Source organism: Strongylocentrotus purpuratus, unplaced genomic scaffold (assembly GCF_000002235.5).
Source record: "Strongylocentrotus purpuratus isolate Spur 01 unplaced genomic scaffold, Spur_5.0 spur5_contig_867, whole genome shotgun sequence".
Classification (NCBI taxonomy): Eukaryota; Metazoa; Echinodermata; class Echinoidea; order Camarodonta; family Strongylocentrotidae; genus Strongylocentrotus; species Strongylocentrotus purpuratus.
Genome location: NW_022145576.1, coordinates 511820 through 526088, shown reverse-complemented (window position 1 = coordinate 526088; position 14269 = coordinate 511820). Strand labels below are relative to the sequence as shown.

At 37.3% G+C, this 14269-nt stretch overlaps 1 protein-coding gene across 2 annotated transcripts; it reads left to right on the top strand.

Annotated features, from left to right (window-relative positions):
* Window positions 1–348: 348 nt before the first annotated feature.
* Window positions 349–12891, top strand: LOC105440195. Of its 2 annotated transcripts, XM_030975077.1 has the most exons (9): window positions 349–703; window positions 3496–3605; window positions 6925–7152; window positions 7678–7908; window positions 8795–8930; window positions 9117–9316; window positions 9621–9786; window positions 10349–10467; window positions 11178–12891. In XM_030975077.1, exons 1-9 carry the CDS (start codon window positions 568–570, stop codon window positions 11490–11492), a joined length of 1641 nt encoding a protein of 546 aa, XP_030830937.1. In that variant the 5' UTR covers window positions 349–567; the 3' UTR covers window positions 11493–12891. The 2 variants fall into 2 exon arrangements, with proteins under 2 accessions (XP_030830937.1, XP_030830942.1); XM_030975082.1 differs by lacking the exons at window positions 349–703; window positions 3496–3605 and adding an exon at window positions 4943–6199.
* Window positions 12892–14269: the final 1378 nt, after the last annotated feature.

The following is a 14269-nucleotide window of genomic DNA, read 5'->3' as shown; positions in this document are numbered from 1 at the left end:
ATATGCTGTGTAAATATTGCTATGAAAAATTGAAATTATCTCTCCTGTAATTGTAACCATTTACTTCTAGACTATTTTAAAATTATAATAACAGAGTGTTGAAGCGACGATGAATTTGTGCGAGTTTGATGCTGAAAGAGTCCAAGATTTATCTTTTGTGAAAACTGAGCCATCTTAACCATGTAGGCCTATAGAGTTACATAATCTACGTAAGTAATGATCATGGAACGTACACGCTATCATCGTCAATTACGCGCATGCGTAAATGGCAGTGGAAACCTTCGATGGGGACTAGACTTACGTTTAACCCATAGAGATATTAAGTATATATCTCTATGGTTTAACCAGACTTGGGTAAAGTTTGCCTGGTATTGGTCTTGGGGTAGCGCGCACATGGCCTGGTCGCTCGCGATCAGCATGCCATGCGCAGTACTATTTCTATTTACTCGGTATAGCCGGCGCGGCCGTCCCGGCCCGGGAGCTCGAGCTATATGATGCACCAACGTAACTAGCAGCCTGTACTGTACGTACGTACGTACGTATATACGCATCATATCGGAGTCTTGCATGCTAGAGCCTGAGGGTCTAAAAATGGAGCTCGACAACTGCTGCGGAGATAGTTCAAGTGAAGATGGGTTCATAGACCCTCTCACCAAAATCGTTCAAAGGTGGGGATGTCCGTCAGTGTTAAAGATACTAGAAGGTACGTTCACATCTTATTGAGATTAGAAGTTTAGAACATGATCAACAGGTACTTGCTGTAGACTTGTTCCCATATCCATAACACATGAGCAACATGTAGACTAGTTCTATATGCCTCAGCAATGGTTAATGAATACGCTTCAATTCAATTGGTCTATTAAACTTTGCCTCAAATTTGCTCTTTTAATGCATGTGTTACTAATCCAAACTAATATTTGATTGATATAGGTCTAGATATCAAATTCAAATTGTACTGTTTCCATGAATTTTAGATCACAAATGAATATTTAAAAATATTTTGTTCAAGATTTTACAAAACCCAAAGGCCAAAACCTGCTACAATACATACATAACACAATACCCTCCATTTTCTATGGATCATGGGTTGTATGGGGTCCAATCACAGAACTCTTTAATACGTATTTAAGAGTTCTGTGGGTCCAATACATTGGACCATATAGGTGTGTACCCAGATAGTAATACAGTACGTGGGACTGGTGTAATTTTGAACAATTATCTCTGTTATCTGAAATTGGTATTACTATACTAGATCTAGTCTAGGTCTAGATCTAGATCTAGGCCTACTTATATTTAATAATCAACACTGAACTGAATGATTCATCAGAAAATTGAAGTTGTCAAATAATGTACAATTTTATGAACATTATTTTGTGGAAGATCATCTTTCATTTTCCTGTAGATCTAGAAGTCTAGATTTCAAAAAGTGAGACAATTTGTCTTGCCCATTGCCATGTTAAGGATTTTGCCCTTTCATTTTCTACAGGACTTTGAAATTCAAACACTCTAAAAAAATGTTGGGCAAGTGCCCAATTTTTACCCAACATGAGGGCACTTATGTGTCCGACTAACTATTGGGTAAATTAAAGATTTTGCATGATTTACCCAGTGTTGGATGAAAAGAAAATACCCAACTTTTAACCAACAAAATTTACCCCAATAGGAAATTCACCCAATTCTCACCATAATGTGTAGTATATTCGACACTAGTTGGGCAAATTATTTCATCAGTAACATGGTTGGTAGAAAATAACCCAATTATTGGACAAAAATGACCAACTTTAATTTGCCCAAAAATATTACCCAATTATTTCATCGGTAACTACATGGTTGGTAGAAAATAACCCAATTGTTGGACAAAATTTGCCCAACATCAGTTTTACCAAGTAACACCTACCCAACTTATTTCTGACCTTTTATTAGGTAACTTCATACAGTAAATGGTTGGGAGAAATTATTTGACAAAAACGCGCCAAACTTTGATTTGCCCAGTAACATCTGCCTAACTTTGTTTTACAGAGCATAGACTCTACATCCTCTTGGTTTTAAATGGGGCTATTAATTATGTGCTATTGCGATATTCCTTGTCATAACTAAAAGGCAGTTGACCCACATTTTAGCCCATATTAATAGCCTAATTCAAAACCAAGAGGCTGTGGTGGTTTTCGAAATTGCAGTGACCTCGCTGTAGTACACGAATGGGCACAATTTTTAACATGGGTACATTTTTTCTCATTTAAAAAAATCTTTTTCTGAAAATAATTTTTAAATATGGAAAAATTACAGATGCTTAAGCCACCAAATTATGCCCACAAAATTGTACACTATTTTACTACATGTCCAGATTTCAATGAAATCATTAGAACCGATGGACGGATTACCATCCAAACTTGGGACATGTACATGTATCTTGCAAGTTGCAAAGCCAACGAACTGATTCGATTTTGGGATGGAGGTGCACATGGAGGAAGGACATTCGTTAGTACAGGATTAACTGTCCTATTTTGCTTCATATCAGTGAAATGTTCCAGCACATGCATTTTTTTTAATGTTTCACACCACTGAACAATAAGCTGTACAAAAGAATTATTAAACACCACAAATTATCTTTTCTAGGATAAACAATTGTCAGTTGCCTCTATTCAAGGTAACACACTATAATTTATATATGGTTGTATGGTACTGTAAGTGGCCTGTGAAAGGCTTGAGTGCTAGACTTTTTGAGAAACCCTGGTCAGATAAAGCTAGGTTATTTGTCATACTAAAGCTGAGAAACATGGCTACTAATGCAGACAATATCATGGCAGCCGCAAAAGGTTGAACAAAACAATTACCGGTATGGCAGTTTAAAGTTGAAGTAATAGGCATGACAGTGCACATGGAGAAGACACATATGATTATCAATGAATTAGTAATGTTAATTAACCAATCAGCATATATTGACCGCTATGCTAACTCTCAAATCATTCTGATTCATTTGGTAAGTTGAATGACTTTCTTTGAAATCAAATTCATTGCTGATGCAACTAATCTTTATACTTTAAATAGGCCCCTACATTGTTAAAAATTAGGCACAATTTGACTAAACTAAGGTGATTACTAGTATGACTTTAGAAAAGGTTTCCATTCTTAATTTGATTGTGTGGATGTTAGTAACATCACCTGAAAATAAATAGCAATTAGTTGATACAATTCGCTAGTATGATCTAAAAGTAAGTTTTCTATACGAAGACCAAATTTTCGAGAAAATCGCATTTGAAAATTCAGATTTTCATAGACTCTTGTGGAATAACAAAAAACATTGATTATGCGATTTATTCAAAATGGAAGATATTTTAGCTGGAACATGAGCAAATGTTTACAGCTTATCATTATCTAAAACATATACTTTTGTTTAATTTGCGCAACCATACGTGTGTTTGTGGTATTATATGAAAACAATCAGTTTATGCTGCACTAAGCCTTATTTATCAATCTCTCCCTCTTCTTCTCCAGAAAATGAAGTTGATGTGGAAACCCTTCCCCTTCTAAGTGAAAGTATAATCACATCCTTCATACCCAAGATTGGACCTCGATTGAAGTTTCTCGCTGGGTGGCGTGCAGAGGTAGGCCCTAGATGTGGCACAATATCTCACTATGGATAGTTACAGATGCTTTCAGTGTCTTGATTTAATTAGGGGGGATATTTCTTGCCTATTCCATCATTTAAAATACACACATACAACAACCAGGGGGAAAAATGTAAGTATAACATGCATGCAAGGGGCATGTAGACTAACATTTCGTACATTATCGGGATATAGAAAACATCTCATTTCAAAGCACGCTGCACGGATAAAGACGTCAAGCACAACTACAAAAGCAGTTCCAGATCACCAAAGTGAAACCTGTTATGAAGGATCTGTTCTAGGAAAGAATAACAACACTGAAGGGAATTTGGAACAACTGCACCAGGAAAAGGCATTGTTTGTTGGAGAAAGCAGTGAGCAGGAAGATGTCTCTTTTGAAACGCAAACAGAGAGACTACCTGATATTGCAGCAAAGTTTGTAGCAGAACTCAGGGCAAGGACTAATGTGCCTGCTTCACACACCAACAAGGTCATTCAAACCGCACAAGATTTGGTTATTTCTGTGTTACAAACTGTGCAACAGGATGTGATGGATATCTTAAGTGAGCCACAATATGCAGCTAACAGTGAGCTGAGATCTGATATACAAGATGTATTCGAGAATTCAAAGAATCCATTTTCAGAGCTCATGTCAGATACTCAACAGAAAAAATATTTCTCTGAGAAAGGTGATTTCATTCAGCCTTGTGAGGTGTTGTTGGGAACTTGCTTAAAACCAAAAATTGATCAAAAGACAGGTGATCCACTGCAAAGCACACAAAAAGAAACCTTTCAATATATACCACTAGCTGACACTATTAAACAATACTTAGAGCGACCAGGAGTAATGAACGCCATACTGTCTCAAAAAGGATCAAAAGATAATGATGTTTTGTATTCATTCAAAGATGGTCACTATTATAAAAGGCAGGAAGCTACTGCTAGACAAGACTGTGAATTCTTAGTGCCTCTGTTGTTGTACAATGATGAGTTTGAGACAGCCAATCCGCTTGGGTCAAAACGCGGCAAACACAAGGTAAGTGCCTTTTATACAAGTGTGTTATCCCTTCCCAGGAAATACCAGGCTAGGCTAGAAAATATCATGCTCACAGCTATGATCACATCTCCGCTTTTGAGTAAATATGGCATCTCAGAAGTTTTGAAGGTAATCAAGGATGATCTGCAGCAGATGTGGACTGATGGACTCACTATCAAGTGCAAAGAGTTTGAGGGTAGGGTCAAACCCTACTTATTCCAAGTTGTAGGGGACAATCTTGGCATTCATGCCATGCTGGGATGTACAACCTGTTTCCGTGCCAACTATTACCGTAGATTCTGTAGAGGCCATCGCTCGTTGCTTCAGAAACAGCCAAAAGAGGATGCCCAATATCTCCGTGATGAAATAAACTATGATACAGATCTTCAAAAGCCCTTGTCAGAATCTGGCTTGAAGCATGCAACAGTTTTGAATGAATTGCCTTACTACCATTCCACCCAAAACTTATGTCCAGATGTAATGCATGATTTTACAGAGGGAGTCTTGCCCCTGGAAATGCACCTTGTTTTGAGTAAACTTGTTCAGAAGGGTTTCATAACACTGGATGAGGTGAACAGTAGAATATCCTCATTCAATTTTGGCTTTGTGGACCGCAAAAACAGACCAAGCCCAATCAGGCAGGCATCACTGAAGAATCCATATTCTGCCAGTGGACAGACATCAGCACAGATGACGTGCCTTGCATACAACATCCCTCTCATGTTAGGAGACAAGATTGATGAGATGTGTGATGAGTGGGAACTCTTACTGTCAATCATTGACATCTTCAAAATCATTATGAGTCCCAGTATCAGTAAGTCTGCCATCTATGTCCTGAAGGCAATGATTGATGATCACCACAGGCTCTTCATGCAGCTCTTCCCTGAAGCTAGTCTAACTCCGAAGCAGCACTTTCTTGTGCATTACCCACGTGCACTGAAACACCTTGGGCCACTGACCCAGTATTCAGCATTGCGTTTTGAAGCAATGCACAGACCTTTCAAGCAGATTGCCAGTGTATCTTGCAACTACCAAAACATTGTCAAAACATTGGCTAACAGATACCAAATGGCACGGTGCTACAGGTCAGTATCAAATCAGTCACTGGATAGCCAAGATATCAATGTGTCACAGCAAGCTGCAGCAATGCTTGGTGATCTACTTGATGATGAGGCACTTTGCAAAAAAATTAACTGTGGAAGGGGAACCGAAGTTACAGTTGCTGGGAAAGTGGACATTCATGGATATGAGTTCCGGGCAGGTGTTGATGTACTTCTATATTGGACTGATGATGATGGACCCACGTTTGGACGTGTTCAGCATATTGTAGTGGTGCAAGAAAAGTTGTATCTGCTCCTTCGGCTGTATCAGACCTTGTACTTCAACAGACATGTTGAAGCATTTGCAGTACAGGTGGGCAGAGAGGAATCACAAGCTGCTGTTGAATGGTGTGACCTGTTTGATCACAGGCCAGTCAATGCTGTCCAGTCCTATAGTGGAAGAGGGCGCTGCTTGTATATTGTGGTGCACCATTCATTCATCTAGGAACAAGAAGGTACGTGTAGGCAACCCGTTGCAAGCAAGTGATATATTTTTACAACTAGACATTACAGGTGCACTTGCAAATTTTGTCTTAGAGAACAGAACCAAAACAAAGCAAAAGAAAGAAACTGTTATTCCAATTACAATTATATCTATGAATCAGTTCTTAGTGTATCATTCTACACATTTTGATTGAAAAAATAGCTAAGAAGCTAACCTTGATCGATCTGTACTGACTTGCTAACAAATTTGATTATTCCAATGACAATTTTTACAGTAAATATCTGGTTTGAATTTTTTAACTCGTTATTAACTTCATTGTTTCTGTATCTGAAAATGTGTCTGTTATATTTGCATTCATTCATATTATGTTGTAATTTCTTAAATGTACCATGACTCATGCCAAGTTTTTCTAGCATATGTACTTCATTGAGGCCCCGGAAATGTGCTATTTTTTACCAATGCATGTTCCTGCCTAAAGTGAAAGTTCCTAACTGGATATTATTATATTATAGATGTACTGAAGAAGCTTCGGCTCATGAGTGACCACTTTTCAATTATGGGTTTGCTTTAAATAGGACAAGGGTACAGAAACAGTGAGAATGATTTTCCCCTTCAAGGAATAAACTTGATACTAAAGTCTAACCTGGGGCTGTTTGTGTCATTAATAATGTAAAGAATAATCAGTCATTTACATGTACATTGAAAGTTCAATTATTTTTCATTTATTTATTGTAGTATCATGCTGCAAATCAACAAAGCATGGAACAAGCATCAACGTCGACAAGAAGCCCATCAGTGTTCTCCTTAGATGACTGCTCAGATCTCTCTTGTGTAACAGGAAGTGAGTGGAGTCCCAGACAAAGCCCTTCCCAGCCCAGTTTGGATACGCCACTTTACGACTCCCCAGAATCCAAGAGTCCTGATCAACATCCTCCCCTGAAACGGGTCAAGAAAGTGCATTTCGTAAGTTTATGTATATAGTGGGCTGATACAATTGAAGCGTGGGCATGTCGAGTCACCATCATTCATCAGTTTTTATGCCTCCAACACATAAGGGTGCCAGAGGCATTATGTCTTGGAGTTATCTGTCTGTCAGTATTTCTGACAAGCAGCAGGGCTCAAAGGTGAAAGGTCAGTTCAAAGGTTATTCAAGTTTTTACTAAAAATACCATTTTATTTCTACATCTGCAGAATGGCTAGTGATATGATTTGGTAGGTACATTTTGGTATGAATGAATAAAGGAATGTTATGGAAAATGTTTGGTTGGGGTTATGGGTTTTAAGCTAGTCTAAGGTCAGTTTCAAGGTTTCATTGAAATTTTTTATCAGAACAAAGTTTGCAAGGAATGCCCAGTGAGTGATTTATGATGGGCTTATTGTAGGAGGTCGGACAGCCAGAGATATACCCACCGACTGCATGCTGTCACATTTCACTTGTTTATTCTGAATTTACTGATCTTTAAACAAAAAATCCTTTATCTGTTGCAGAACATTGCTTGTATATTGAGAGAGACCACCATGGGAAGAGCAGCATTAAGGAACATCAATGCTACAAATCTCTGCAGCAAAAGGGACCGGCATACTGTTGTGGATATGTTGACTCAGTACCTGATACGGGAGTATGGTACCAAGCCAAGCTCATTTGTGAAGGCATCAATGGCCCATGCCATTGTGACAAGCTTTCCTTTCTTAAAAGATCCAGAATCTCCACTTGGCTATGTAAGTCCTGTCCATGAATTGCTTTCCTTAATGTGACCTCAGGTATGGCTCAGATCACCACTTTTTTCTGGACTGATTTATGGATTGATTCTTACCACAGCGGGCATTTATTACTTGGAGGTGCCTTAATTCTTAGGTTGTCCATCCATACCTCCATCTGTCCCTACCCCACAGACCCCATTTACAAGAAAGTGAAATTTTATGAGAAGTTTCTGTTTGAGCCAGAAGCAATAAGCTACTTTAAGGTCTAAATCAAATAAATTATGTGTTTATGCAATAACTTTTGGAATACTGGATCATATTATTTTGTGTAACTTGCTATGAAGCTTCCTCAATTTTGTTATTCTTGTATTTATTATATTGGAGATGCTCAATCAATTGCATGTTCAATGTTGTATCACATTATCACAAGCATTGTAAGAGCATCTCTGGCAATAGTAAATTTGACAGTAGACAGGCCTGAAAAGCTTACAAATAATGAAAAGCTAATATGGCATCAATCACTAAATCGTGCAATATTTTTGTTTATTTTTACCACTTGTTTATAAGTTATATTATCCAGTAATGACACATCTCTTAATATTTAGACTTTTGTCTGCATGCCATTGAGTAATGGATATTCACAGAATTATCCATCATTCACTTTGTTTTTGCAATGACTTGATGACATTGCTGGAATATAACAGTGTGCAGTTAGAAATAGGTACTTAAGAGGACAAACCTTGTTATTGCAAACACTGACATATGTAACAAAATATGTAAATGTACAGTTTACACTGGAATTTTATTGTGCTTTTATTTGATTATTATTAATGTTTAACAAATGTTGTTGAGCATTACTGTTTTTGAAGTTGAATTATGAAGGAATTTTAATTTATTTGAGCAGGAGGCCTGGTACTGCGTGGGGGCCAAGGGACGGCCAGCAACAGGCTACCTGGAGGAGCATCTGAGGTATGTCAGAAAAAAGGAGAAGTCCCTGAGGGTACCAGTAGCTGAAGACGAGGCAGAGTCTCAAAAGCAAGGTATTCTGGCTACTTTTTCATATAGTTAAAGTTTTGAGTTATTCAGATCCGTCTGATGAAGTCATGCTGTGCCATAACAAACTGGTGGGGCATGAGCAATGCCAACTAAAACCCCCCTTCCAATACAATCATCAAAAACTTGTTGATACATGCTAATTGTTGATTGTTCTGTTGCATTATATCCAGGAGATACCGATCTTGAGTCTGTGAACGATGATAACATCACGACAATGGAAGAATGGCTGCGTAACAACAAGGAGCCAGAGGACATGGTGAAGGACTACATGAAACAAACAGCAACAAAAAGACATGACTGGATCAAGAGAAGTGACTGTTGTGTGAAGAACATTCTTACCACATATCCCAGACTTCTCGATGCTGGAATGGTATGTGGACCTTGATTTTTCTTCTGCATGTGACAAGAAAGGACATTAAATTAAACTAGAGTCGCATGTTTTGAGAAGTAACTTTTTTGTTTTTTGGTTGCATGGGCAGGTTTACTTTAGCAGTCTCCTTAAAGGGATCGTTTAACAATCTGAGATACACGGTCCTACAGAAATCGTGCATCCCTATTGAACCGATAATTGTTAGTGTGTACCATTCAAATCCTTGCAAAATGGTAAAGAGAAGATGCAAATGAAAGATATCCTACCTTTCATCTGGCTTCTATAACTATCCTAACAATTACAGATTGAAGGAGATTTTGCAGAATTGTTCCCAGAGAAAGCAAACGCACTGTACCAGAAGTGGCCCACATTCTGTAACAAAGTAGTGGACTTCACCGAGAAAACTGGCAACTGGAGAAGTGCAAGAGCCGAATTCGAAAACATTCATGACCCTGGGAAACTCAGTCTTGGTATGTGGTGTCAGAACACACATTTGACAGTATTAGTGAAAATGACTTGAGAGAAAGTCAAAAGAATTTATTTCAATTACACTATATGATGTTTATTTTTGTGGCCAGGACCAAACATTGAGTCTAATATCCCCCCTGTAAGGAATTGAACTGAAATAAATAAAAGTGCTCTGAAACATATAATACATGTACAACATATGATAAAAACATGATTCCATGACAAAGGTTTAGCATACTTTTACTTGCTTGTTTTGTTTGTTTGCTTTTTGGGGTGGGGATGGTGGTTTAAAGCTCATTGGGAAGGCTATGCTGAAGTTTGTGCAATTTTGATTTTCTTTACTCAGAAAGCTGAGCTCCAAATTACTGACTGACATTTACGTTGAGTGATTTTACCCATATTTGTAGAAAATAATTGTTGTATTCGACCGTTATTTTTAATTTGCTGTATATAACTGTACATTTTGTAAGATGTTCCATAATTGACCTGTTTGCTGTTGCACCTTTTCTTCATATGTAATTGGGACTTAATTACTTAACTCTTTCATTGTTTCCCTCTTTTTAGAGGAAAAGAGCAATCTTGGATTCTACATGCTCCCAGTCTTGTTCCGAGGAAGGAAAGATTCCAAGAGAGGAACGTACACCACTGCAGAAACATTGTCGTCCTTCATTGACGTTCAACCAGTAAGTATATGTGCTGGGGAGGTGGTAAAGTAATGACATGTAAGGCATATATTTTGGTTTGCGTTTAAAATCTTGCCATAGTAATCATATTTCATTACAAACAAATTCAATAGTTAATTTGTTAAGAGTTTCAAACCTAGGACAACTGATGAAATTGAGGTTGAAATGCAATACCTATGTTCTTACCAGATAAGGCATTGCCATAACATTTTATTTGTGTAAAACTTGAAAAGCAACCATTTTCAAGTTCCTAGTAATGGGCACGCTGGTCCCCAAGGAGGCCCTGCAGGGGCAACACTAGGCGCTTTAATCTTAATAAGTCAGTTTGTCATTATCTGTGGTACAACTACAAATGGCCTCAGATTTGTCATCACATCGCATTTCACTCATGAATGCAAGCAAGTCCTTTAACCTGCAAATGACATGTGAAAAATGCATGCTTATATTAACAGGCTGTATATGCCTTCCAGCTTAGTTGATGTAATGCTCTGAACGTGACCAGTTTGGGTACAGTTGACCTTTGCCGCAGGGATATTTAAGAATACCCAGTAATGTTTTGATGGGACAGGGATGAACATGCATAAACAAATTTGGGTGTCCTGTAGGTGATTGTGGATTCATAAGCAGAAGCATTCGACAAGCATCAAATATATATATATCAATCCATATAATTACAAATGATTTCTTCTTGATTTCTCTTTGGACTACAGGAGGTTCTCGACATCCAGACTTATGTTGATAACATTGATGAAGCAGTCAGGTCACAGCCATTTGTTGTTGTGCGTGGGAACATTCTCACACCAATACAGGCGTACGTCGTAGTAGAGAGGAGGATACTTCCTGCCGCAACACTGCTTAAAGCAGTCGACTTGTGCTTTAAGGCACTTTATGTGATGGATATCGAATATCAGCCGCAAAGCTGTTCTGTTTGGAAATTTCTCCAGATTGTGGTGTTCCAGTTTACCGATGGGGAGCATCTTACACCAAAGCTGCGGGAGGTCCGAGCCTTCATGAACATGCCATAAGCCATCATGATGTGTTCACGCCAAGGATGATTACTGGTGATATATTTCCTACAGATGAAACTGACACATCATCGTTTAGCACATTTTGGCTACTTGAACCAGTTTATTTTGGGAGAAAAAAAACTGGAAAAAAGTATTATTTTGGACAAAATAACCTTAAAGACAAACTGTTATGAGTTGGATTCAGCACATTATTTTACATAATTTAGACATGTTTGTGTAAGACTGAAGATTTGAGGGTGGGGTGAGGATCGCTGAATAATATTAAAAAAAAGAGTGAATTTATACACAGCAGAAGTCTTTGTGTACATTTTAAAAATGATAAAGGCCTAATTGTTTTATCCCAATCATTGCTTAACATCCCCACCTTGAAAGTTTAAGAAAACAAATGAATATATGCCAAGTATAAATACAAAACATATTATTGGCTATAAATCTTTTGCACTGGCGTATACAAATGCTTATCGTGTTTGGTCTTAATCCCAAGAGTACTGTTTCATAACTCGTACATCAAAATGATATATTTCTTCATAAAACATGAGCTATGATATTTTCTGCGTTTAAAAAAGCAAGTGGGGTATATGATTGTAAATTACATATACCATTAATTTTCATGTAATGTGTATCGTCCATTGACCCTACGCTGAACTCTCTGCTGAATGGACTGCATGCATTAATTTACATCGCGCAAAGCAGAAGTAGAGAAGTCAACATTTTTATCTACATTTTGCAAAATTGTATTGATATTATTGATAATATCAATAAAATCAATCAAACTGAGTATAGCAGGTAGGGTCAATTGATTTTTGTTGTCTTTAATCTAATCAAAAAGTTATAGTAGGCAGTGTGTATCCTTGTTATTTGATCAGTACCTGTTCACCATCACAGATAGCCAAACTTTCATGTGGTACTTCTGCACATGTCAAATAATCTAGAGGGATTTGAATTTATTTCCTCTTTTTTTTTACTTCAAAAAAATGTGTTCATGTGTAACACTCTAAGGCAGAGTATTGGTGTGTCAGGATAAATGAACACTATGCCACACCCACAAAATATATATGATGCACATATTCATGTATGAAATCAGAGTACATGGAATACATACAGTGTACATCAAAGTTGTCATGCTGCACCAAACAGGGGCTATATTTGCATTTACTTTTTTTAAAAGGTTGTATTTTTTTCACCAAAAATTGTAATGTTGTAGTTGATGTTAACAAGTTTTGTTTTTACGTTTCTGATGAAAACAACAACATGTGTTTACTGTGTATGTTATTTGTGTTTCAGTTAAGCAATTATTACCCTTTAGATGAGAAAAAGAGTTGAGCCAATAGATGTTATGGAAAAAATGTTGAGCAATGATTATCCAACAGACGAATTAAAGAGTTGGGCAAATGGATATTGTGGAGAAATAGTTGAGCAATTATTACCCAATAGATGGTTGTTTTGATAGTTGGGCAAATGGATATTGTGGAGAAATAGTTGAGCAATTATTACCCAATAGATGGGTGTTTTGATAGTTGGGCAAATGGATATTGTGGAGAAATAGTTGAGCAATTATTACCCAATAGATGGGTGTTTTGAGAGTTGGGCAAATGGATATTGTGGAGAAATAGTTGAGCAATTATTACCCAATAGATGGGTGTTTTGAGAGTTGGGCAAATGGATATTGCGGAGAAATTGTTGAGCAATTATTACCCAATAGATGGGTGTTTTGAGAGTTGGGCAAATGGATATTGCGGAGAAATTGTTGAGCAATTATTACCCAATAGATGGGTGTTTTGAGAGTTGGGCAACTGGATATTGCGAAGAAATTGTTGAGCAATTATTACCCAATAGATGGGTGTTTTGGGAGTTGGGCAAATGGATATTGTGGAGAAATAGTTGAGCAATTATTACCCAATAGATGGGTGTTTTGATAGTTGGGCAAATGGATATTGTGGAGAAATAGTTGAGCAATTATTACCCAATAGATGGGTGTTTTGATAGTTGGGCAAATGGATATTGTGGAGAAATTGTTGAGCAATTATTACTCAATAGATGGGTGTTTTGAGAGTTGGGCAAATGGATGTTGCAGAGAAATTGTTGAGCAATTATTACCCAATAGATGGGTGTTTTGATAGTTGGGCAGACTGGGAGTTGGGTAAAAACTGGTTGGGCATTTAATTAACCAACATTAAACTTACTCAAAAGTTGGGCAAATAGAAGGTTGGGCAATATCTAACTGGGTAAAATTGGTTGGGCAAGAAATTACCCAACTGAAAATATAACCAACTGTTAGGCAATTGTAGAGTTGGGTAAAATATGATGGGTCACCAACTGATGGGCAATTCAATTTGCCCAACCACATAGCAAACTGATTACCCAACATCAGTTGGGCAGATTTTAACCAATAGTTGTGTGGACCGTATGTTGCTCAGTGTTGGTTAAAAGTTGGGCATTTTTTTGCCCAACTATTTTAAGTGTGTAGATAGATAGAAAGATAGATAGATAGATGAATATTTTATTGAAAAACACAATTTGAATAAAAACATGCATTACGTCAATGCCGAATTGAGATGAATCTACAATGATAGAGTGCACTCAAAGAAGGTAATCAGCATTGGCTACGAACTAAAAATTCAACGATTAACATAATTATTGTACCACATTTGTTTTGTATATATAATCTAAAGTGGCATGTGATTCGATATTCTACATGACAATGCAAGACCTAAAAATAAGGAAGTCTAAAAGCATTAGTTGATATCTTTCTTCATAGAATTTTGATTGTTTTT